The 26,353-nt window shown below is 38.5% G+C and overlaps 1 protein-coding gene across 1 annotated transcript in view; it reads right to left on the bottom strand.

Annotated features, from left to right (window-relative positions):
- Positions 1 to 25,755, bottom strand: part of LOC104987175 (reticulon-3) — a 65,137-nt gene extending 39,382 nt beyond the window's left edge. Inside the window, exon 1 of the mRNA XM_010837967.1 lies at positions 25,436 to 25,755. Coding sequence (XP_010836269.1) covers positions 25,436 to 25,580 — 145 coding nt within the window. The 5' untranslated portion in view covers positions 25,581 to 25,755. The remainder of the gene's footprint in view (positions 1 to 25,435) is intronic.
- Between the last annotated feature and the right edge of the window lie 598 nt (positions 25,756 to 26,353).

Below are 26,353 nucleotides of genomic sequence, written 5' to 3'. Positions count from 1 at the left end.
TACAGTACAGAGTGGGAGACAGAAAAGAAGCAAAGTCAACAGGTAAATGATAATGATGATGATGATGGATTTGATGAAATGAGAAAGAAAGCAACTGATACAAGATGCTAATGAAAGAATGCACACAGTATTAGAAACAAAAAAAACGTATGGCAGTGAGCTTCCTGGTGGTCCAGTGGTTCGGACTTGATGCTTTCTCTGCCAGCAAGACCTGGCTGACAAACTAAGATCCCATAAGCTATGCGGTGCGGCCACACACACACAAAGAGGATGGTAGAAATGTTCTATGCTTTGTCAGGACACAAAATTCTCAGTTTTCTAAGCCTTGTTTCTTTTCTAATTTCCTTGAACTCTTAGTACTCCAGAAGTTTAGAATTAGGTATATAATAATCTGAGGTAAAAACTAGATTAGGTTAGAAATCTTATTCTCAGAATACCAAGTTCTATACTGAATGCCGTATCTTCTTGACAGACTTCATTTTACTGAAGATTCTTTAATATGACATAACTATTATATACACAAAAATAGCTTTATCATGTTCCCTAATGATAATGTGGCAATGCTTGGAGCAGACAGTGTTTTCTGGGGGGAGAGGTTTAGGGGCTAAACAGAGTGTGGTGCTGCAATCTTTCCTCAGTAATTAGGAGAGTAATTCCTCAGCCAATAGCATCTATTAGCTATTAGCTCTGGATGTTAGCTCTCATGACAGTCAATCAAGCTTCCCCACATGTAGCAAAGTAAGTTAGCATTTTTGCTTTAATTTTAATAATTATCTTGCTTAGAATTTCAGCAAATGGAAAGAAGTTCATTTGGCTAGTTGAAATTCTAACAAACTTGAACAGAGCTAATTTGTATCAAGACATGGAAAAAAGCAGTCTGGAAGTAAAGTGCTTACAACGGTAAGAAAACATTAAATAAAACAAAGACTAGAATCTAACAGGTCTTTAGAAACTAAGCTCCATTGGCAAAGACTCTTCCAATTAGTCAGCATGACACTTAATAGTCATTACTCAGAAGTTTCCGTTTACATATAGTATCTTAAATAAGACTAGGAAATTAAGTTGGCGGTCATACTCTAAATTTCCAGACCACTCCCAAACCCAAACCCAAAATCCCTATTAAGAGTTGCAAAATCCTTTCATTACACTTACTAATGGTGTGTGGCCTTGTCAAGTTGCTTAATACCATCTGAAAAATTGGGATACTAAAGCACCTAACTTAAGAATTGCTCTGAGGATTAAATTGAGTTAATATATTAACTCAAAATTTTGATTGGAATAAGGCAAAAGCTCCACTTGACTAGAGAATCTTGCATGGAAATTGAAAAAGTTTCCCCTCTTCTATATCCAGAGTATTTTATCTCATAGAACAAGATGTGGTTAAGGCGCTAAGTCATGTCTGACTCTTGCAATCCCATGGACTCTAGCCCACCAGGCTCTTCTGTCCGTGGGATTCTCCAGGCAAGAATGCTGGAACGGATTGCCATTTTCTCCTCCAGGGGATCTTCCAGACCCAGGGATCAAACCAGAGTCTCCTGCATTGCAGTTGTATTCTTTACCACTGAGCCATCAGGGAAGCCCAATCACAGGATAAAGAAACAACTTTTAACTGAATACTGTGTATGCGTCAAGTGAATATTTTGAATTGAAAAAGCCTCTTCATAGACTGTTTACTCTACCTTTCAAAATATCTTCTCTTATTCTCCAAACTTTTAGAAAAGGGTTTAATATTTTTTTATTCAAGTGTTTTGTAACTTAATAATGAAAACACAATGTGATCTAGAAACAGGTAAGCCATAATGAATATTGTATATTATACTTCTTCCTTAAAAGAGTGAGTAACTTGGGATTATGCTACAGTTACCATTTGGTTACTACCCAGCCTGGAAATTCATTACTTTTAGTTGGTAACATGGAAAAAGCACACACCAGTGAAGAAAGGGTGCCAGCCTGTAGTAAGCCACCAAGTTACATTTTCACATACATATTATGCTTATTCACACAAGGGAGGCTTGAAATATTCAGGTATAGGCTTTCCTACACTTGAATTTTCTCATATTCACAAAACAAGAGGGAAAGACAAATTATCGTGCAAAACAGTTATCAGCAATTTTCAGCCAAGCATCAAAATAGGAAGTTAGCCAGCACACTTTGCAGCCAAGCTAGATCCTAAACAGAAAGTCTATTTTGTACAAAGAAAAATGTTTTGCTTTTTTTAAAAAAAAAAAAAAAAAAGGCTGTAACTGGCAATTTTTTTCCCTCAATGCTTGTCCCAAAGTTCAGTGTTTAACTTCCTATTCCATATACCTACTGCATTACTCAAATTATTTGCAAATATTCACTACTGCAAATGTGCTTCCAATTCTGGGTCGCGGATGGATCCTCCTTATAATCTTATTTTCACCCACTTTTCTTCCAATGTTTTCTACAGAAATTTGTAGTATTTTCCAGCTTCCACTTTTTATCAAAGATTTCAAAAGGAGAAACCAAATTTGATTTTGTGTCTGATGGAGGGAGTACATCCCCCAGATGATACTAAATTATATCACTAACAGCAATATTATGGTTAAAATGGTCATTTCTGCCTCTTGTGTTCTCATGATGTTAACACGACATCCTAAAAAACCTGTAAACCTTAAAATATCACTAACACATCACCTTTACTGGAGGTAATAGTTACATACATGGACTTCAGAGTCCTAGGTGAGTCATTTACTCACTGTGTGACCTTGAACAAGTGATTTCACCATTTAAAACCCCAATGTCCTCAATTAGTAAAAGAAGCAATACCTTTCCTCCATAAAATTGGCTGTGAGGATTAAATGAGATAAAAAAGTACTAACCACAGTAAAAGCTCAAAACAAACAAAAAACAACCCACCCCAAATGACCACATAAACTACATCTATACCTCTGTTAATATCCTTATTTAATAGTACAGGAAAATGTTAAAATTTACTCCCCTATTTGAAATGCTCCAGGATTAAGTTGAAATTTAACTCTGCTTGATGAACTATAAAAAAGGAATCAATAAGCAAATGATTGGAAAGGACCTACTCAGGAATACAACTTACTTAAGAAGAACTGATTATTTTTGACATTCTCAACATAAATCTCTTAGTTTTCAAAAAGCTTAACTTGTTAGCTTAAGTAGCTGTATACTTCAAAGTAGTACAACTTAATAAAGACTACATAATTTCCTTTTGAAAGATTTAACTGCCCTTTCTTCTCAGTCCAAATTAATGACGACTTTGGGAATTCCCTGGTGGTCCAATGGTTAGAACTCAGCACTTTCACTACTATGGGCCCAGGTTCAACCCCTGGTCTGGGAATCAAGATCCCGTGAGCTTAGCAGCATGATCAAAAAACAGAAAAAGACAAGTTTTAGTACATGCCCCTCGAAGTCCAATAATGATAAATATATATTTCAATATTAAAAATGTCATTCTTAAGTATGAAAAAGTCATTTTTAATTACTGTTACATATTGCTTAATATGGCTTGAAAAGAAAGAGTGAAAGTGAAAGCCGCTCAGTTGTGTTCAACTCTTTGTGACCCCATGGACTGTAGCCTGCTAAGGCTCCTCTGTCCATGGAATTCTCCAGGCAAGAATACTGGAGTGGGAGGTCATTCCCTTCTCCAGGGGATCTTCCCAACCCAGGATTGAACCCAGGTCTCCCGCATTGCAAGCGGATTCTTTACCAGCTGAGCCACCAGGGAAGCCCTAATATGGCTTGGACGTATATAGCAAGGCACAATTCTCCAAGGCTAAACAGCTCAGGGATATGAAAGCCAGAGACAGATTAGCTGGGTTAGTGCCAGTTATGGACTCAAAGGTACCTGCTGGCGACAGTCCCTCTGAAAGGCTGCAGCTGGGCGGAACTGGTCCTAGCTATCCTCTCCAGGGGGTTTAATCCAGCTAACTAAGTACTACAGCAACTTCCTTTCCCTTGCTTTTATTAAGGCAGACTAGAAGCTACCAGTCTTGGCCACCCTAGAACACACCTAATCACTTGCCAAAGAGTGCCCTCAAAAAACTGAATCAGCTGATCTCTAGACCTGCCAACGACGTACAGCACCAAGTGGGCTGCTTTTCCATTATGTCTTTTTTTTGCAGGAGAAAATACTAGTAATAGAGGCTAGATTGGAACATCTTCAGGGATATGACATTTTTAACTGCTTTTTTACAATACCCTTTTAATAATAACATACCCTGAATCTGCACTGGTCAAAATAACTATAAAAGGAAGAATTACAAATCTATTTTTTTTAAACAAACTTTCATAGTCACTGTGAAACTGAAACCTACTTCAACTTTTGTTTTAATTAGAAAAATCCCTTTTATTTACCTCTGATTTGAGTGTGTATGTAGTTTCTCCTAATATGGATTAAAGTAATTTTTAAAACTATGACATATCTTCTCAACATTCTATATATTAGGCATGTTGTGATTAGGTTGCATTGTCACACTATTTAGGCTATCAATTATTTCCTTTCTATATGAAAAAAGTGACTATGAAGAAAGTATCCTAAAAGATCTGAAATACTTTGAGAAAATATAATTATTTGTTCTATTTACACTATATTTTTAACGGACATCCTCCAGAATAGAATAAATGTAATATCTATTTGTCTAAATTATTAAGTTGAAAGTATCCTAAAAGATCTGAAATACTTTGAGAAAATATAATTACTTGTTCTATTTACACTATATTTTTAACTGACATCCTCCAGAATAGAATAAATGTAATATCTATTTGTCTAAATTATTAAATTTCTCATGAGGGAAAAAATACCCTTAAAAATATAAATCTAGTTGGGTTCTAGATGTTGAGGATCAATTTGTATGTTCATTTCCTAACATTCACAAAATATCTATATTTTACTATAAACAAGTTAATTTCAAAGGTCATAATTTGACCCAGAAGATATCCAAATTCACACAGTGAGGCACATTATAAAAGAGTTGGGGACTCTAATCCTATCAGTCTGAAATGAATGCAATAAACTGTCTATCATGTTTCCCAAGAAGCAGATCAGACTCTGAAAAAAACTTACTATGTTTATTTTATCCCATTAGGTTCTTTATTCTTACAAGGCGAAAGTCTTCCTAATGAACCAGCATGCTCACTTTCATTCCAGCTAGGACAATACACTCTTTGAACAAGGCTTCTTGGACCTATCTAGTGAGTTTAATGATCTTTTTTAAAATAATGATTTTCCGTTGACCTATCCCTGAGGTGGAGTACAAGAGCACAAATGAAACAGCACTTTTTAAAAATGCAAATCGAAGCAGCACAAAGCACATTCTCTTCCATGTAGCTATCAACTCTGATTCCCTTCCTCATTGATAGAGTAAGAACAAACCCCCCAAAACATCATAATTTAATCTCCAGGAAAACAAGCCTCGCTTGCCAAAAATTCAACTGACTTGTTCAGTGTTCCTAGGCAATGTGGAACTGGCCTAGCTCTTGGGATGAATCTCAGATAAGTCCACACTAAAGTATTCTAGCTAGGACGGTGTATTAGTTCAGTGGAAGCACAGTTTTATAGTTTTCCCAAATCCACTACCTCTCCAAACAAATTAGATAACTGCAAATCAACAGGTTGAATGCATTCTGGAGAAAGTGTGTTTTCTGAGCTGCAGTTCTTTCTACTCCAAGTTCTTTTGGCAAGTTTCTAATTTTTAAAATACTCAAAGTTACACCTAAAGCTTATGCTATGTTAAAGGGTCCACCCAGCCTCATTCTATTTTATTGAGCTTTACGAGAAAGTCATTAGGAGTTGCTAACTTGTATTTAGTTTTTATTTTAGGGAATTTGGGGGCAACAGAAAACTCCTGCCTCATTTCCCCAGTTACAGCCTCTTTCTCTTAACATTTTTCTTTTATTAATGCACACAAAAAATGACAGACTTGCCTTGTGAGGTCGAAAATAGAGATACAGGCTGAGAGGAAGAGGAAGAAACAAAGGAATCTGAAAGAAAATATACAGCGTGAGAATTTGACAACCTCACACAGGAATCTGAACTTTAACTTTTTTTTTTTTTAATTTGGCAAAGCATCGTAATTTCATTGGGTTTAAGGAACAGGGGAAACCCCAAATCTATATTTCCAATTACTATTTTCACTCACCTGCCAGAAAAACCTTACTTCATTTTCAAAATGCATTTCTAAAAGTTAATCAATTCAATTTTTTCTAAGGAAGAAAAGAAGAACCCCTAGAATTTTTAAATAAGCTCAAGAAAGATAATGCTACCCTGCAACTTCATGCAGGAAAGAAAAAACAGGTATCTGAGTACTAACTGGTTTTGCTTAAAACCATTTTTAACTTCATTTTGAGGAGTCAGCCATGAATATAAGCATTTAAATATATATAGTTGGCAAATATGTAAAACTGACCCTGAATACTGAAAAAAAAAAAAAAAAAAAGAAAAAAATTTAAATCACAATTAATCCACTGGGAAAAACAGGACATATGTAAGAAATCTCCTCTCTCTAAAACTGGGACTTATATTTCTCTACATTTGGCAACATATATCAAAATTTTAAATGCATAGACTTCCCCTACCAACCCCTGAGCATATTCTTTAAGTTGGTAAATATATCTGCATACATATACAAAGACATGTACATCAGTGAGGATATTCATAAGAGCGCTGGTTATAAACACCAGAAATAATCTAAACGACCATCGATAAAAGCCTAGTTAAATAGTTACCTCCAGATAATGGAATACTTGCCGCTACAAAAAACAATGAGGTACAACTATGTACGTTGATATATTAAATTGAAAAGCAAAGTACTGAAGTTCACACAGTGTGCTTCCATTTGTTAACTGGAAACAAAAGGAACTTTGAGGTCTAGGGCAGGAGGGAGATTTGCTTTTTATTACAACCTTTGGCCTTAAAAAAAATTAAACAAAGAATATAAATTGCCTTCAGTAAAAATGGAAAAAGAAATAAAACAACATGTGAAAAACAAAACCCTGAAAAAGTACCCCTAAATATACTGATCTTTACTTAACTCCTTTTTTCCTTGTAATTATAAAAATGTTTTCACAAATATCAGAAATATACTTAAAATGAGGAGATTGCTTTAAAGGACTGGGCCATTGCTATATCCGTAAGTACTAATCTAAACACAACACAGGGAATATAGCCTATATTTTATAGGAACCACAAGTGAAGTTTAACCTTTAAAAACTGTGAATCTTTGTATTGAACATCTGTAATTTACATATATTGAACATGAACTATACTTCAATTAAAAAAAGAAAACTATTTAGTTGACAGAAACGGAGCACGTTAACACCAAGGCAGAACTTAGTGGACAAGAGGCAGTAATTTGGTAACTCAAGACCAGAATTTTAAAATTCACTATTTTTTAATTATCTTAAAATGAAGCATCACATTTACTCCTACCATTGAAAGAACAGTACTCTTTTCTTTCTTAAAACAAGCATTTCTATTTAATGTTTCCAAATGGGTTAATATTTATCTTCAACATTAAATCTCTGCCAACTGAATAAACCTGAAAATCCAAATGCTAAGTAAGCCTGATGCTAAAAAGATCCCATGAACCTACCTTTTCATTTCCACCTGACACCCTCCTAATGGAAAATTTCAACACACAAATTTTTATGCAACAGCATCTATTCTGATACAGGGCACAGATAACCAGAAGTAGTTTGCAACAATATTGCAAGAGCTCTTCTAACTTACAAAATCATATTGTATTCATATGCCATATTGATGCAGGCAACTGCACCCAAAAAAGGTGACCTTAATTCACAAATACTAATAATTAAATCAAATATTATCTACAAGTAACTAAGTTTAGGCACTGTAACAGTGCAGAGATGATGGCTGTGCCCACAAGCAACTGAAAAAGAAAAACCAGTAAAACTGTTTGCATTACGGGAAGAATGCATACAGCAGGGGCAGAAGAGATGATGGTCATCAGGTGAACAAGACAAGGGAAGGCAGTCTGGAGAGAAGGAACATCTGGCCCGATTCCAAATAGCTTTAAATATCATACAATGAAATTTGAATTATATCATATGATGTGTAATGAGGAATCACTGAAGGTAAGGGATTGACAATATCTCGTGTGTTTTAAAGAACTCTGGCAGCAGGGTAAAGTGAAAATGAAAGTTGCTCAGTCGTGTCAGAGTCTTTGCGATCCCATGGACCATACAGTCCATGGAATTCTCCAGGCCAGAATACTGGAGTGGGTAGCCTATCCCTTTTCCAGGGGATCTTCTCAACTCAGGAACTGAACCGGGGTCTCCTACATTGCAGGCGGATTCTTTACCAACTGAGCTATTAGGGGTAAAGTATGGACTTAACTGAAAAGCTCCCACATAACATTGGCAAGACATGAGGGCTTAAACTAAGGCAGTGAGGATGGGAATGAGGGGATGGATATGACAGGAAAGAATGGACAGGATTTTGAATCACTGAATGTTGGAGACTGGAGAAGCAAAAGTCAAAGGACTGAAGAACTACATGAAATGTGGCTGGCTAGGGGATGAGGAGGAATTCTTTGTATTAATTTCCACTAAGAAATAAGCTGTCTAAGGCATATCTTCAATACCTGGTCTAGTGGTTTTCCCTACTTTCTTCAATTTAAGTCTGAATTTGGCAATAAGGAGTTCATGATCTGAGCCACAGTCAGCTCCTGGTCTTGTTTTGGCTGACTGTATAGAGCTTCTCCATCTTTGGCTGCAAAGAATATAATCAATCTGATTTTGGTGTTGACCATCTGGTGATGTCCATGTGTAGTCTTCTCTTGTATTGTTGGAAGATGGTGTTTGCTATGACCAGTGCATTTTCTTGGCAAAACTCTATTAGCCTTTGCCCTGCTTCATTCCGTATTCCAAGGCCAAATTTGCCTGTTACTCCCGGTGTTTCTTGACTTCCTACTTTTGCATTCCAGTTCCCTATAATGAAAAGGACATCCTTTTTGGGTGTTAGTTCTAAAAGCTCTTGTAGGTCTTCACAGAACCGTTCAACTTCAGCTTCTTCAGCGTTACTGGTTGGGGCACAGACTTGGATTACTGTGATACTGAATGGTTTGCCATGGAAACGAATTCTGTAGTTTTTGAGATTGCATCCAAGTACTGCATTTTGGACTACTTTGTTGACCATGATGGCCACTCCATTTCTTTAAGGGATTCCTGCCCACAGTAGTAGATATATTATCACCCTGCTTATTTAACTTCTATGCAGAGTACATCATGAGAAACGCTGGGCTGGATGAAGCACAAGCTGGAATCAAGATTGCCGGGAGAAATACCAATAACCTCAGATATGCAGATGACACCACCCTTATGGCAGAAAGTGAAGAGGAACTAAAAAGCCTCTGGATAAAAGTAAAGAGGAGAGTGAAAAAGTTGGCTTAAAGCTCAACATTCAGAAAACGAAGATCATGGCATCTGGTCCCATCACTTCATGGGAAATAGATGGGGAAACAGTGGAAATAGTGTCAGACTTTATTTTTTGGGGCTCTAAAATCACTGCAGATGGTGATTGCAGCCATGAAATTAAAAGACGCTTACTCCTTGGAAGGAAAGTTATGACCAACCTGGACAGCATATTCAAAAGTAGAGACATTACTTTGCCAACAAAGGTCCGTCTAGTCAAGGCTATGGTTTTTCCAGTGGTCATGTATGGATGTGAGAGTTGGACTGTGAAGAAAGCTGAGCGCTGAAGAATTGATGCTTCTGAACTGTGGTGTTGGAGAAGACCCTTGAGAGTCCCTTGGACTGCAAGCAGATCCAACCAGTCTATCCTAAAGGAAATCAGTCCTGAATATTCATTAGAAGAACAGATGCTGAAGCTGAAACTCCAGTACTTTGGCCACATGGTGTGAAGAGCTGACTCATTTGAAAAGACCCTGATGCTAGGAGGGATTGGGGGCAGGAGGAGAAGGGGACGACAGAGGATGAGATGGCTGGATGGCATCACCGACTCGATGGACGTGGGTTTGGATGAACTCCGGGAATTGGTGATGGACAGGGAGGCCTGGCGTGCTGCAATTCATGGGGTTGCAAAGAGTCAGACATGACTGAGCGACTGAACTGAACTGAACTGAAGGCATATCTACAACAAAGTTTTATCCTTGAAAAGCTATGACAAACCTAGACAGCATATTAAAAAGCAGAGACATTACTTTGCCAACAAAGATCTGTATAGTCAAAATTACGGTTTTTCCAGTAGTCATGTATGGATGTGAGAGCTGGACCATAAAGAATGTTGAGCACTAAAGAACTGATGTTTTTGAACTGTGGTGTTGGAGAAGACTCTTGAGAGTCCCTTGGACTGCAAGGAGATCAAACCAGTCAATCCTAAAGGAAATCCATCCTGAATATTCATGAAGGACTGATGCTGAAGCCGAAGCTCCAATACTTTGGCCACCTGATGTGAAGAGCTGACTCATTATAAAAGACCTGATGCTGGGAAGACTGAAGGCAGGAGGCGAAGGGGATGACAAAAGATGAGAAGGTTGGATGGTATCATCAACTCAGTGGACTGAGTTTGAGCAAGCTCTGGGAGATGGTGAAGGATGGGAAGCCTGGTGTGCTGCAGTCCATGGGGTTGCAGTCAGACATGACTGAGCAATTGAACACCAACAACAAAGGCATATTTTATATAGTCAAAGCTATGGTTTTTCTAGTAGTCATGTACCGATGTAAGAGTTGGTCCATAAAGAAGGCTAAGTGCCGAAGAATTGATGCTTCTGAATTGTGGTGCTGGAGATGACTCTTTAGAGTCCCCTGAACTGCAAGTAGATCAAACCAGTCAATCCTAAAGGATTGAACCTGAATATGCATTGGAAAGACTGATGCTGAAACTCTAATACTCTGGCCACTAGATGCACAGAACTGACTCACTGGAAAAGACCTTGATGCTTTGAAGATTGAAGACAAGATTGAAAGATTGAAGACAAAAGGAAAAGGGGACAGCAGAGGATGAGATGCTTAGATAGCATCACAATTCAAAGGACATGACTTTGAGCAAACTCTGGGAGGTAGTGGAGGACAGGAGCCTGGCAAGCTACATAGTCCATGGGGTTGCAAAGAGTCACACATGACTTAGCAACTGAACAACAATAAGGAATATCTAAGTGGAAACTGTTTACCAATATGAACAGGCTCAGGAGACAGGTAAGGGTTATAGGTAAATATCTAGGAGCTAACACCTGGGTGAGAACTGACACCACCAGAGTGAATGAATTTGTCCAGGGAGAATCAAAGAGGTGTTAACAATGGAATCTTGAGATACATGACCAATATTTACAGAGACTCAAAAAAGAATCACTAGTAAAGGAGACAGAAAAGAGTCAATGTGGGGGAAAATGTTTTGTCACCTGAAGAAAGCTTTAGAGAATGATTAACAGAGTTAAAAGCCAAGGAGTGGTGAAGACTTTGAAACACGTCACTGAACTTAAGTAATCAGGTAATTCAGCACTGATGACTCTGGTTAGAGGGAGGAGGGGGCCAGCCACTGAAAACTGAGGAGTGAACGAAGTTTAAAAAGCACTAAAAGCAAGTGTGCAGAGTATGGATGATAAAGAGAAGGACTAAAAACTGGGCACCAGTGAGACAGAGGTAGAGTTGAAAGAGAGATTTTTTAGGAATAGAAATGACAAGTGTATTTATATAGAGAAAGGGGCAAGTAGAAGGGAAAAGACTGAATATGAAAAAGAAGCAATATTTGTAGGAAAAAAGTCCAGGAAGTTGCTAGAAGGGATAAAAGACCACAAGTGAACCTGATGAAACCTAATTCCAATATATAATCAGATTTATAAGTAAAAGAATAAATCTGTGCCTATATGTAGTTATAAGACTGTTCATCACAAACATTAAGGAAATTTAATAAAAGTTACTAGGGACTGCTTAAATAGGTTTTAGTATATCCATACAATGGGATATTATTCATTAAAAATTGTACTGTTGATGAGAATTTATTCATACTAAACGATGCTGATAATACAATGAATAAAAAAGAACATTACAAAAGTAATTTAAATAATGTGACCCCATTTCAGTAAAAAATACAAATTCATTTAAGAAGAAAAATGGATAATGATATTTACTCTCTGAGTAGAGGGATTATGAGTTTTTTTTTCTTGCTTCTTTGAGTTTTTGAATATGAGGAACATGTATTATTTCTAGAGATTGTTACAAAATGAAAGGCTATGCTACCCATTAGTTTTTAATTTTCCTTATATTTTTGTGTACTAAATTTTCTATTATGAACATACATTTTTCTTATAATTCCTGACACATACCTGTGCTTCCCACCTACATGAAATGGATTAGTTACCTTAGAGGGAGAAAAAGGACACCTAAAACAGGATCTCTCACAGGTCTCTCAATGAAACCGTTTAGTGAACAATCCTACTAGTCTTTACACCACTGGATTTTCAATCTTCATAATAATTTAAGCTGCAACAAACTGTCAAAACTACAACAAACAAACAAAAACTTCTCTTTGAAAACAGAGCTTCATTCCACTTAGAGAGTCCCAAGTGTCTATGACAGACACTGAATTAAGTATTTATATACATATTAAATCAAATCCTTACAAAAACTGAAGCTTATAAATGTCAGAATCAAGTTTTAAACCTGAACGTTTTTTGAAAGCCAATGCTTCTTCTCTCTCTGTCTACCAGCCAGATCACTTGTCTCTTTTGCTGGTCTGTAATGTATGTGCTACTTATCTGAAAATTTACTAATCAAGTTTATGTATACATATTTTTGTGGTGGTTATACTTATGACATTCAGTTTATTAATTTAATTACATATGAACTCAGAATCAAATTATACAAAGTAATACACAACATTTAGAAATACTGCTTTGTTGCCATTAACATTTTATGAATTAATTTAACTTTTCCCGTATATTTTCTGCATTCATGTGCATCTTTATCATGATAGGGTACTTTTTGAATAAATGATTTTGAGTAAATAATTTTAAGTAATGAGAAAAGTTGAGCAATAGACTTTTCCAGAGCTCTGATCCTCTCATCTATATATGTATTTTCAAGCCCTAAGATTATTATTTATTGAATCTTATTTCTCATGGGTTAGTTATATAAAGTAAGGATTTAGTGTCACTGGTTCAAAATTTTTATAGATTATACTTCATTTAAAGTTACTTTAGGGACTTTCCTGGCAGTCCAGTGGTTAAGACTCTGTGCTTCCACTGAAGGGGGTTAAGATCACTGGTTAGGGAACTGGGCTCCCACACACCATGAGATGTGGCCAAAATAAAGTAACAATAATGATAAGGTTATTTAAAAACTTGGTTATGTTCCTTGTGCTGTATGACATATCCTTGTAGCTTATTTATTTTATTCACAGTAGTTTGTGCCTCTTCATCTACTCCTGTATTTTGCCCCACCCCTTTCCCTTTCCTGACTGGTAACCACTAGCTTGTTCTGAGTCTGTTTTGTTATATTCATTTTTGTTAGATTCCACATACAAGTGATAACATACAGTATTTGTCTTTGTCTATTTCTTCTTTTGTTCTCTTCCCTTGTGATTTGATGACTCTCTCTAGTGTTTTGTTTGGATTCCTTTTGCTCTCTTTCCTTTTTTTGGGCTGCACCTCACGGCTTGCAGGATCTTAGTTCTCCAACTAGAGTCTGAACCCAGGCCCTCAGCAGTGAAAGCCCAGAGTCCTAACTGTTGGACTGCCAGGGAATTCTCTTTCTCTTTTGGGTGTGTATCTATTACAGATTTTTGGTTTGTGGTTACCACGAGGTTTCTATATATGTGATTATTCTAGGTTGCTGATGTCTCAATTTCAAACAAATCTTAACAACCCTGCATTTATACTCCCCTCCTCTCTCAAGTTTATGTTTTAAAACTACATTGAACGAAGCCGATAAGATCCTGTCCCCATACCTCTTAACCTTTTCCTCCAGCAGCACACTGAGTAGGTAAGCAGTGGAAAAATGGGGAGGAAAAATAGGAAAAAGGCACACTAGTGGAGGTTTCCAAATTCTTATCAAGCCTGTGTTAGATGGATTGCTGGGGGGGAGAGAAAGACAGAAGAAGCTTTGGATTGGATGTGAGAGTCCACTTTTGATTTAGATTGGGGGAAAATACACTAATAAACCTGACTGTTTGAATTTTCTAAACTGCAGTAAAAAACGGTTTCCGTGAATTACTTATTTTGGTGGTATCCATTCCTTCAACACCAGCAGAATATAGACTACACTGTTAGAGAAATAAGTTATTCTGGGAACAACTTTGTAGAATGACTTCTATAACACCAAAGCTTTTTCCTTTATGATAGTTTCTACAGATTATTAAAACTTCTTCTAATACATAAAGAAAAATGAAGTGTTTGAAATTTATCTAAAATTAGTATAATGAAAATGAGAAATTAATCAGTTCTTTCAAACATCTTTTCTTATTCTAATTTTAAAACAAATTATTTTTTGACTTCTCTGGTCGTGAAGTGGTAAGAACCCACCTGCCAATGCAGGGGACATAGGTTCAATACCTGGTTCGGGAAGATTCCACATACTGCGGAACAACTGTCCCTATGCTACAGCTACAGAGATGGCGCCTGTGCTCATCAACAAGAGGAGCCACAACAATGAGAAACTGATACACCACAACGAAGAGCAGCCCTCGCCTACCTCAACCAGAGAAAGCCCTGGTGCAGAAATGAAGACCCGGCACAGCCAAAAATAAATAAGTTTTATCATTTAGCTACCCTTTTTGCTTTATAGCTGAGACCCACCCGCCCCCCCCCCACACACAAAAGGCATTCCTTCCACTCTTTCTCATGACCACAGTTCTTTTCTTTTTTTAAAATTTTTCATTGAAGGATAATTGCTTTACAGAATTTTGTTGTTTTCTGTCAAACATCAGTATCAATCAACCATGGTTGTACATATGTCCCCTCCCTCTTGAACCCCCCTTCCATCTCCATCCCCATCCCACCCCTCCAGGTTGACACAGAGCCCCTGAGTTCCGAGACATATAGCAAATTCCCATTGACTATCTATTTTACATATGGTAATGTAAGTTTCCATGTTACTCTCTCCATACATTGTAGTTTTGATTTGCATTTCTCTAATAATGAGTGGTGTTGAGCATCTTTTCATGTGTTTGTTAGCCGTCTGTACATCTTTGGAGAAATGTCTGTTTAGGTCTTTTCTCCACTTTTTGATTGGGTTGTTTCTTTTTCTGGTATTGAGCTGTATGAACTGCTTGTGTATTTTGGGAATTAGTCCTTTGTCAGTTGTTTCATTTGCTATTATTTTCTCCCATTCTAAGGTTTGTCTTTTCACCTTGTTTACAGTTTCCTTTGCTATGTAAAAGCTTTTAAGTTTAATTAGGTCCCACCTGTTCACTTTTGTTTTTATTTCCATTACTCTAGGAGGTGGGTCCTGGAGGATCTTGCTTTGATTTATGTCATTGAGTGTTCTGCCTATGTTTTCCTCTAAGAGTTTTATAGTTTCTGATCTTACATTTAGGTTTTTAATCCATTTTGAGCTTACCTTTGTGTATAGTGTTAGAAACTGTTGATGTAGCTGTTCAGTTTTCCCAGTACCACTAATTGAAGAGGCTATCTTTGCCCCATTGTATATTCTTGCCTCCTTTGTCAAAAATAAGGTACCTACAGGTGCATGGGTTTATGTTTGGGCTTTCTATCTTTTGTTCCATTGGTCTGTATTTGTTTTTGTGCCAGTACCATACTGTCTTGATGACTGTAGCTTTGTAGTACAATCTGAAGTCAGGAAGGTTGATTCCTCCAGCTCCATTCTTCTTTCTCAAGACTTTTTTGGCTATTTGGGGTCTTTTGTGTTTCCATATGAATTGTGAAATTTTTTGTTCTAGTTTTGGGGAAAATGCCTTTGGTGATTTGATAGGGATAACAGTGAATCTGTAGATTGCATCTGGCAGTACAGTCATTTTCACAATATTGATTCCTCCTAGCCAGGAACATGGAATATCTCTCCATCTGTTTATGTCATCTTTGATGTTTTTCATCAGTGTCTTACAATTTTCTGTATACAGGTCCTTTGTCTCCTTAGGTAGGTTTATTCCTATTTTATCCTTTTTGTTGCAATGGTGAATGGGATTGATTCCTTAATTTCTCTGATTTTTCACTATCAGTATATAGGAATGTAAGTGATTTCTGTGTATTCATTTTGCATCCTGCAACTTTGCTAAATTCACTGATTAGCTCTAGTAATTTTCTGATAGTATCTTAAGGGTTTTCTATGTACAGTGCAAATAGTGAGAGCTTTATTTCTTCTTTTCCAATCTGGATTCCTTTTATTTCTTTTTCTTCTCTGACTGCTGTAGCTAGGACTTCCAAAACTATGTTGAATAACAGTGGTGAGTGGACACCCTTGTCTTGTTCCTGATCTTAGGGGGAATCCTTTCAGCTTTCACCACTGAGAATAACGTTTGCTGTGGGCTTACCATATATGGCCTTTACTACGTTGAGGAAGGTTCCTCCTGTGCCCATTTTTTGGAAGAGTTTTAATCATAAATGTGTGCTAAATTTTGTCAAAGGCTTTTTCTGCATCTGTTGAGAGTATCATATGGTTTTTATCTTTCAATTTGTTAATATGGTGTATCACACTGACTGATTTGCATATATTGAAGAATCCCTGCATCCCTGGAATAAACCCAACTTGATCATGGTGTATGAGCTTTTTAATGTGTTGTTGAATTTTGTCTGCTAGAATTTTGTTGAGGATTTTGCATCTATATTCATCAGTGATATTGGCCTGTAGTTTTATTTTTGTGTGTCATCTTTGTCTGTTTTTTCATGACCACAGTTCTTGATGGCAACCCAGGATCTCAGTAAAAACTGCTAAACTGAGCCAGTTACTGTCCTCTCCCCCATCAGAGGTCTAGGAGGCAGACTGATTTTCTCCCCAAACTTTATGCCATTTTTTCCTTTTTCAAAACCTTTTTGTGCTCACTAGACCTCCAATGCATTACTCGTACCTACTTGCCTCTCCCAAAACAATTTCTATTTCATGATTAAAGCTTTCTCTTATTAAAAAATCATTTTAGAAAATTTCATATTTACAGAAAAGACTGTTGCTTTTATTCAGCACTGTTTCTGCTGCTGTTAACATGTTATATTAGTATGGTGGTATTGATAAACGTCACAATTAATGAACTAATATTGATACATTGATACACTGATACATTGATAACTAAAGCCCATACTTCCCTGAGATTTCAATAACTTTTCCCTAATGCCCCCTCCCTGTTTCAAGATCCCATCTAGGAAACCACATCACATTTTGTCGTCATGTCTCTTTAGCTGCCTTTGGACTATGGCAATTTCTCAGGCTTTCTTTACTTCGATGATCTTGACAATTTTGAGGACTGCTCAAGTATATTTCACAGAATGTCCCACAATTTGGGCTCATCTGATGTTCTTCTCATTGTTAGGCTGTAGTTATGCATTTCAGGGAGGATTACCACTGAGGGGTAACCCTTCACTGAGGTGAAGGGCTGCCTTGTCATACCATATCAAGGTACGTACTATTAATATGACTTATCAGTGATGATGTTAACCTTGATCCCCTGGCTGAGGTAGAGTTTGCCAAGTTTCTCCATGGTAGTACTTTTCCCCACCCTTCTATACTGTACCCTTTAGAAGCAAGTTACTAAGCATTTCCCCCACTTAAGGCATGGGGGAGAATCTACATAAACTGGCAGGCTAATTTTTAATAATTTTAATTTACTAGAGCTAACATAACTACTGTAAAAACAGACCAATTAACAATGTTTTGGCCCTCTGGAATCAATAAACCAAATAAGACCTAATATCCATTCAACTTATTTGCTATTGGAAACAAATTCCAATCGGACTGGAAGCACCTTATGGCTAAGGATCATCTTACATGTCCATCTTACATCTTTCATAAGGCACAGAATATGATGGTCAGCATACAGTAGAAGACACAGGATATGGAGGCTTGAACATTATAGAGCCTTAGCAAGAGTTTAAATTGTTATTTCAGAAACAGACTTTGAGTCTGGACATTTAGCCCTACTAATGTAGTAGTTATGCATTTCACTCTAGAAGTCAAGATGCTCACTCTGTTACAAGACTAAAGAGCTGGAAAGCTTTCTGTGTACATATGTAGAGTAAATGCATATGCAATCTAAGAGGAAAAATAAGCAGAACTCTTCTTGCAAAAGAAACAAAATTAGAAAGTCTGACAAACAAAACAAAGCATAAAAATAGTAAATCAGTTACAAATGTTTTAATAACCCAACTTCTAAGTAGTGCTATATTTACTGTTAGGAATATTTTACTCTTCTGCAAATAATGTTTAAAACATATTAAATCAAAATCTCAGATTCTGTTAGAAGATGGAAATCAGACTTATTTTAACACATTTTAAAATTCTGCCACATCATACTAGGTTACTATTGAGTACTTAATAGAAGTGAATCTCTCATACACCAAAATGTGACATTCAAGTGGTTATAATTTTCTGGATTTAAAGCCATTAGTGGAAAATTAACTAGAGTCCAGAAGTAGTAAAAGAACATAATCTTAAACATACAGTATATTTGGATATAGTATTATGCACTTATATGAAAAGTCTCTCCTCAGCACCAAAATGAATATATCAATTTCCATATGCAGAAGGTTCTGCAAAGTTTACAATCTGATTTTCAAAAACAATATTTTCTTAACCTGAGGTTTATGAGTAGATTTTATAGTAGTTCATGAATCTGTGAAAGTTGATGCAATACTTCATTTATATGCATTATTTTCCTGGGAGTACAGGTTCTCCATTTACTCATCCATTCCATAAAGTCTTTGCTCTCATTAAAAAAATACGAAGGCCTGCTTTGTGCCAGGTTCTGACAGGCATTAGAGATAGAGCAGTAAATAAAACAGCAAAAATCTCCACTCTGATGAAACTTCTATTTTGTGGCAGACAATATACAAAATAAATAAGTCAAATACTGTAAGACAGATTATGACAAGTGATAAGAAAAATAAAGCAGGAAAAGCCTACAGGGTGTTTTTCTCTTATGCAATTTTGATAAGGTAGCCAGGCAAAGATCTAAGGGAGGTGAGAAAGTGAAGAGCTGTAGGAATGTATGAGGGAAGAGCATTCTAGGCACAGTGAGCAGCAAACAAGACACTGAGAGAGGTATTCCTGGTGTGAAAAATAACAAGATCAGTGTGGCTAAAGCTAGGTGAGCAAGGGGCAGGCTGGGGCCAGATACTACAGGGCTTCATAAGCTTTCTAAGGACTTCAGCATTTAATCTGAGTGTGATCAGAAGTGACTAGAGCATATGCCAATGAGTGAAATGATCTGACTTACATTTTTCAGACTCATACCAGCTGCTGTGTGGAGAATAGACTGAAGAGAGCCAAGAGAGAAAGTCTGGAGATCAGTTAGGAGGCAATTGCAGTAATTCAGGAGAGCTATGACAATAGCCTGGACCAGGGTAGCAGCGATGGAGCTTGGGAAAACTGGTAGTCAGTCACTGTAGAATCAATAAGATTTGCTGATTGCTGCGTAAAGGAAAGAGAGGAATCAAGGGCATTTAAAATGAGGAAGAGAGACTTCTCTGGCAGTCCAGTCCTTAAGACTCCATGCTTCCAATGCAGGGAGCATGGGTTCAATCCCTGGTCAGGGAGCCAAGATTCCACACTCCTCACAGTGAGGTTAAAAAATAAATAAATAAAATGAGAAAGAGAAGTAACCACTGGATTTAGTAACATGGAAAATAACTGGTGTATTTGATGAGAGAAGTTTCTGTAGAAAAGTGGAGCAAAAAGCCACCTGGCTTAGAAACCACGGGACCAGAAGTGAAGGTTTCTAAGTTAACTGAACTTGGTTAACCAATAACTGAATTTAAGAGGGTGACAGAACTATTTTTTACCACATGTTGTTTCAAATTTGAAGGAGAGGCAGTGTATGTATTTGAAAGAACTGAGTTGGATCCTTAATCCCTGTTTCATCCTACCTTTAACTTCATAGCCACAATGTTTGATGTATGCTTAAATATTTGTTGAATTAAGTTAATGTACTGGCACAAATTAAACCATAAAGCAATACACAAATGTAAGACATAAATCAAGTATTTCTGCCTTTTATGTAAAATGAAGACAATGCCCACTGTTGAAATGCTTTCAGGTGGCTCCATGTTAGTTTTGCTAAAAGTGTTTTTCAGAATACCTTTCAATATATCCTCAAGGGCAAACTGCCAGTGAGGAAGAAGTCAGAGAGCTCCTGCCTCCAAAACCATGCCCCCACCCCCAGGTTATGATGATGTGCTTATGAGGAAAACTGAACCAACAGACTGGAAAAAACAGATTAGAATATTTCTTTGAAATTTAAAGAGACCATCACAAGAGGAAGCTAACTGCTAACAATTACCCACCCTATCACAAAATGTAAAACAGAAACACAACTGAAGTATTTAAAGGGATTTTCTGCAGGAGTTCCCCAGTGGTCCACTGGTTAAGATTCAGTGCTTTCACTGCCATGGCATGGGTTCAGTCCCTGGGTTGAGGAACTAAGATTCCCTCAAGTGGTGGAGAGCAACCAAAAAAAGAAAAGTAAGAAATAAGGGGATTTTCTCTGAAATTGCAGTATTACACAGTAACATGTCCTACTCTAGTAACAGATGTTACTAGTCACAGATATGTAGTAAAACACTGCAATGATGCAATCATAAGCAATACTGATTACAGCTAAATTTACTTAATATACATGCGAGCATGCTAAGTCGCTTCAGTTGTTTGACTCTTTGCAACCCCGCAGACCGTAGCCTGCCAGGCTCCTCTGTCCATGGGATTCTCCAGGCAAGAATACTGGAGTAGGTTGCCATTCTCTTCTCCAGCAGATCTTCCCAACCCAGGGATAGAACCAGCACCTCTTAAGTGCCCTGCATTGGCAGGCAGGTTCTTTACCACTAGTGCCACCTGGGGACTTCCCTGTGGCTTAGACAGTAAAGAATCCATTGTGTGCAACGTGGGAGACCTAGGTTCAATCTCTGGATTGGGAAGATCCCCTGGAGGAGGGCATGGCAACCCACTCCGGCATTCTCGCTGAGGATCCCATGGATGGAGGAGCCTGGCAGGCTACGGTCCATGGGGTTGCAAAGAGTCCGAACTGAACCGACGCTATTGAGTGACTAAGCACACACAGCACAGCGCCACCTGCGAAGCCCATTAGTATACACTCTTTTTCAAAAACACCTATAACATACCCAATGATCCAAAATAATTCTAGAAGAGCTGTTACAAATAAATGGGATAAAACTTCAGTCAGTCTCCTGTGCAACTCCTGAATGACTTAAATCATATGAACATAGTATCAACTTGGTAATTTTCATCTAAAAAGTTATATTACAAAATTCATATTTATTTCATAAGTCTGTACAATTAAGGAGGCAGCTATAAATTCATCATTAACAATAAAGTTGGACACAGACTATAAGGTATGTACATACAATAAATACACATAGTTAATCATTTATTTGGAGCTTTTATAATTCTGCTCAGAATTACAAAAACGGTAGTTCTAGGTTTATGGCTAGTCTAAAGAGAAGTGCCCTTCTACAGAACAATGTCTTGGCTCACACAAAACTGGAAACCTTAATGTTCCTTCTGCCCTTCAATGACACGTCACCAATTCCTTCACTACCAAGCTTCATTTACAGATGCTTATAAACTGCACAGGATTAAACAGGTGACTACTGTATCAGTAAGGATACATAATTTCCTCATCACAGAAAACAGTGGGACACGAATGAGGGACTGGACAACACCACCATCACAGAATACAATAAAAGCGATAATATTAGTTTCATTTTGTTTACAGACCATCTCTAAAATAATAAAAATAAAAGCACCGATGCTCTTACCAGCTACTACATAAACAACTCCTTAGAGATTTCAATTTAAGGAAGGTGTAAGTGTTAAATATATGTGGACTGGTTTGTTTGATCAGAGTGGTTAAATTATTTGTGAATCTGACTCTAAAAGAAAATAGCATTAAAAGATATCTTCTATTACCAGGGAATAAAAACCATTCAAATCAACAAGCATTTGTGAACCATACTACATGACCGTTCTTGCCCTTTCCTGTCCTCTTGCTTCCATTGACAGGAGTTTTATAATGTATCATAACTATACTTATGGTCAGCATGCTGCAGAAAATATCTTAGCATACTGATGCCAAGCGACCTATGAAACATCCTGGCTGCACCCCCAACTTATTTAACAGATCAGCTGAGTGAAAGGAGTGGCAGCTCTTATAAATACAAGGGGTCAAAAGCTGAAAAAACCAATTCACTTTTATAAAGAAGAACAAAGTATAAGAGCATCCTTTACTGTGAGGAAGATTCATGATTTCTCACTTCTTATTCAATTGTTCTTTGTATCTATATATTTTAAACCTACAAATAGATGTATCAAATACTAGGTATTGTTATTCAATAAAAGTTAGGAGTTAAGGGCAGCAAATTTGTCTAGGTCACATTCCTGAGACTTACCATGTGCACAAGGTCATATGGTCAATAAGCACAGACAGGACTGAAACATAGGTATCTCTGGGACTCAAGTCTGTGTGTTTATCACCATATTACACACTCACTGCTAATCTGATGTGTACAATACAGACTGCAGTGCTGAACAGGTAGGTAGTCAGAGTTTTTTTTTTACTTAAGAGTTAAGACTGAAAATACATATTACATAATCATGTGATTGACTGATATGTTAGAACAAAGTGTAAAAATGAAGCCATAAAAAGTACATGGAACAACTCAGTTTCACGAGTGAGGAAAGAAGTAATTAAAACAAAAACTTGTGTGTGTGTGTTTTTTTAGTTATCCAAGCTGTTTTTTGCTTTGAGCTAACTTTCATGAAGAGATACAAGAAATGTAGCTTTATTTTGGCACCATGATTTTCAGAGCAATAATAAAGAACAGTCTCTAGCAAGTTAAAGAATTTCAAAGGCTATAGACAGTAAACTATTAAACCACTTTTTAAGTTCAGGCAATAGACAGGTATCTATACTTGATATCTAATAAGGCAACCCTCATCCTAAAAAGAATACTAATTATTTATGTATCTTTCACCTCAACCTCAAATTTCTGCCTTTGAAATCTTTGTTGTTCTTCAAAGGCAGAAATCCGGGAAGGCATTCCTGGCTCCTGACCTTCTCTATACGTCACTGCCAGCTGCGCTAACACTGAATGCGCTGGATGGGGGGAGCGCTATCACTGATCACTTTTAATTAGAAACTAAATCTTAAAATTTGTTACTAAACAGGTAGGTCAAGACACAATTTGTTTCCTGCAGGCATCAAGTGACCACCTACTCTTCTTTTTTTTTTAAACTCTTATTTTTTGAAAGTTTCTAAAACCAAGAGAAGCTTGGTGAATGAAAACGAAGCTAAAGGTTGACATTAACACTTACAGATTTTAAAACAATCAAGGTAAATTTTTAAAGAATCCATTTTATGAGTCAAATTTTGTAATAACAAACTTCATCTTATTTTCATGGTGCAAAAGCCTAAGACATTTCCTCTGAGAGATGGAGAAAACATGTAGCAAGGAGGAAGAGCTTTGGCAATGAAATTCTGACTATGCACTACAGTGTCTTAAGCTAAACTTTTCAAGTAGTGACCTGACAAATGAGGATCTTGCACTGAACTCACTAAAACTGTATTAATGATTTTTATACAATATTAATACATATTTGTAGTGGATCAGAGTTCAAGGTGGCGAAAGTATCTATTTTTCAAGTGTATCAAAAATTTAAAATCAAGAAAATCAAAGGTATGCACAAAAGGGCCAACAACGTAAGAGTAACCAATAACAAGTGATTAAAGCCAAAACATCAAGTTGCTAAGTATATAACGAAGCTGCTGTTCATCTGGACCTTTGCCCAGAACACAAAAATTTGGAGGAGAAATGGTAGTGGTTTAAAGGGGACAGGGGTTCTAAATTTGCTGCCTCATTCCTTTATCTGGACAGCTCATCTTGGCCTTGCAGAAGCTTCCTCTGATAACTGTTTCTACTGAAATGTCCATAACCACACTGGAAAATCCGAACGGGTACCAAAGCATTTACGTGGAAATCCACTGTTTGAAAAACACCTAGAGACTATATTGAAAGCTAAGATAAATTTTGTTCTTTAGAGAATCAATGCAAGATTCTCGCAAAGGAGACAATGAAGCATTTTAAAACGTCTCAAAATTCTTTAAGGTAGCTAAATAAAGAGCAAAATTATCTGTACTCCCCCGAGCTTATGGTACTTCGACAAAAAGCTTCTTCTTCTTCAAAGACTGAGTTCCTTTAAGAACCACCACCACCTGCTCATGGTGCTTTTTTTTTCCCCCTCAAGACGGCATCTGCACTGCAGATCTCTGCTCGAGGGGAGCTTGCCAGCCAGCTCCCACCAGCAGGCAGAAGCCTATACAATGGAAACTAAAAGCGGCCTGCAGCTTCCCTCCTAGTCTTTCATAGAGATGCGAGGAGAAGGGGGTTCCATCAGCCCCTGCTTTGTCTGAATTTTCTCCCCCTCCCCCCTTTCTGCGGGAAACACCCCCTTTTGTTATACGTCGATCAATAATAGCCGACAAAAAGCATGGAATTAAAACATGTCGACTGCTTGGCATGACTCTATCTATTCTCTTCTAGAATATAAGCTGCTAACCTCGTGTCCCCACCCCCACGCCGCGCCAGTGAAGAGCAGGCTGTGTTGCAGATGCAGCCACGGATCCATCTTGGACCGTCAGCAGCTCCCTCCCAAATCTTCCCTGAGCTGTTCTCATCACGCCTCCTTCTACCTCCGAGCCTCTGAAAAATCGGGCATTCCGAGTGTGGCCACAAAAAAATTATTAAAGGCGGATGAAAACAGTACAGAAAACGGCTTCAGTGTTTCCATTAAACTTCCTCATTCTCCCCACGGGCAACCGAAAAAAAAAAAACAACAACCATATTTTCTGGAAGACAACCATGAACGGTTGGTTCTGTCAACACCTGTCTGCAAACCTGCAGTGCAGCCCAACCCTTTCACCGCCATCCCCTCAAAATCCTAACAGGGCATTTCTCCTACCACCAACCTGCCCCGATCCTCTCAGTCTCTCTAATCCTCCACTAAATCACCCCGGTTCAGAGGACGGATTCGCCCCCCCGCCGCTACACTGGTATCTTGCGCCCACCTGCCCAGTCTCGGCGTTAACGCCCCCGGGAATATCTCCCCTCCCCCAGTCTTCCCCACACCCCGTTATTTCCTCACCGCCTGCAAGACCTGTCACCCCCCTCCCCCTTAGCCCATTTTCCAGACGCTCCTTCCCGGGGGCTGAAGCCTCCAGGACGCGAGGATGGTGTGCCGTCCCTGACCCCCTAGGGCCCCCCTCCCGAGGTCGGGGTCCCCCGGCGCGCCTCACCCGCACAGGAGGAGCCGCAGCTCTTCGTCCCCAGGGCGGGGCAGGCTCCCGGGCTCCCGCTGCCACCACCGGGCGCAGATGACTCGGCCCCGGAGGACGACGAAGAGACGGACGGGGACTGAGTGGCTGCCGACGGCTCCGCCATGGCTGCACGAGCAAAGGCGGGAGAGGGGTGAAGAGAGATGTGGGACGGGAGACAGGGAGGGGAGAGAAAATAATTCTGCAGCTGGCTCTCCAAATTCGCCTCGCCTCTCCTACTCCGAGGACAGACTCCGACGGACTGACTGACTCAGCCGAGCGCCGCGAGAGGGCGGGAGAGCGACCGCGCAGGCGCACAAGGGCCCTCGGGCGGGGGCGAGACGGTCGCCTTGCTCCCACTGACGCAGGGCGCAGGCGCAAGAACTGTCCCTCGGCGCTCCTCCAGGGAAGGAGGGCCAAAACCTGCTTCGCGCAGCGCCAAGGCCCTTGGAGAGGTGGGCGGCGCCCCTCGGGGACCTGGCGCAGGGGGCGTGGTCAAACACCAAGCTCCTCCCACCACTGCGGCCGAAGTTGAGGTGGGCCCTGCGGCTTAGTGTTTCTCCACGGATTTTTCTGTGATTGTTTTAGCTTAGGCTGATTATGTGTTTTAACGATAGAAATTTCTTTTTGCTTCCATTAGTGAAGCATATCTTTCCTACAGATTCCAGAGCCGATGTTTTTTGTCTGAGGCGTTCCTACTCGTGACTCCGATGGTGACAACCACAGTGTAGGCCCACTGTGCAAGGTGATTTATGGATTTTTCTGGATATATCCTAATACCCCATCACCATGAGGGACAGATGGTACTATCTCCCATTTGGTAGGTGGAGAAAGATGCTATACAGAATGAAAAACTATTCCAATAACATTGCAATGCAGCCGCAGAACCTGCTTCACGTT

This window comes from Bison bison, unplaced genomic scaffold, assembly GCF_000754665.1.
Source record: "Bison bison bison isolate TAMUID 2011002044 unplaced genomic scaffold, Bison_UMD1.0 scf7180017864089, whole genome shotgun sequence".
NCBI lineage: Eukaryota > Metazoa > Chordata > Mammalia > Artiodactyla > Bovidae > Bison > Bison bison.
This window is presented reverse-complemented; position numbering and strand designations above follow the sequence as displayed.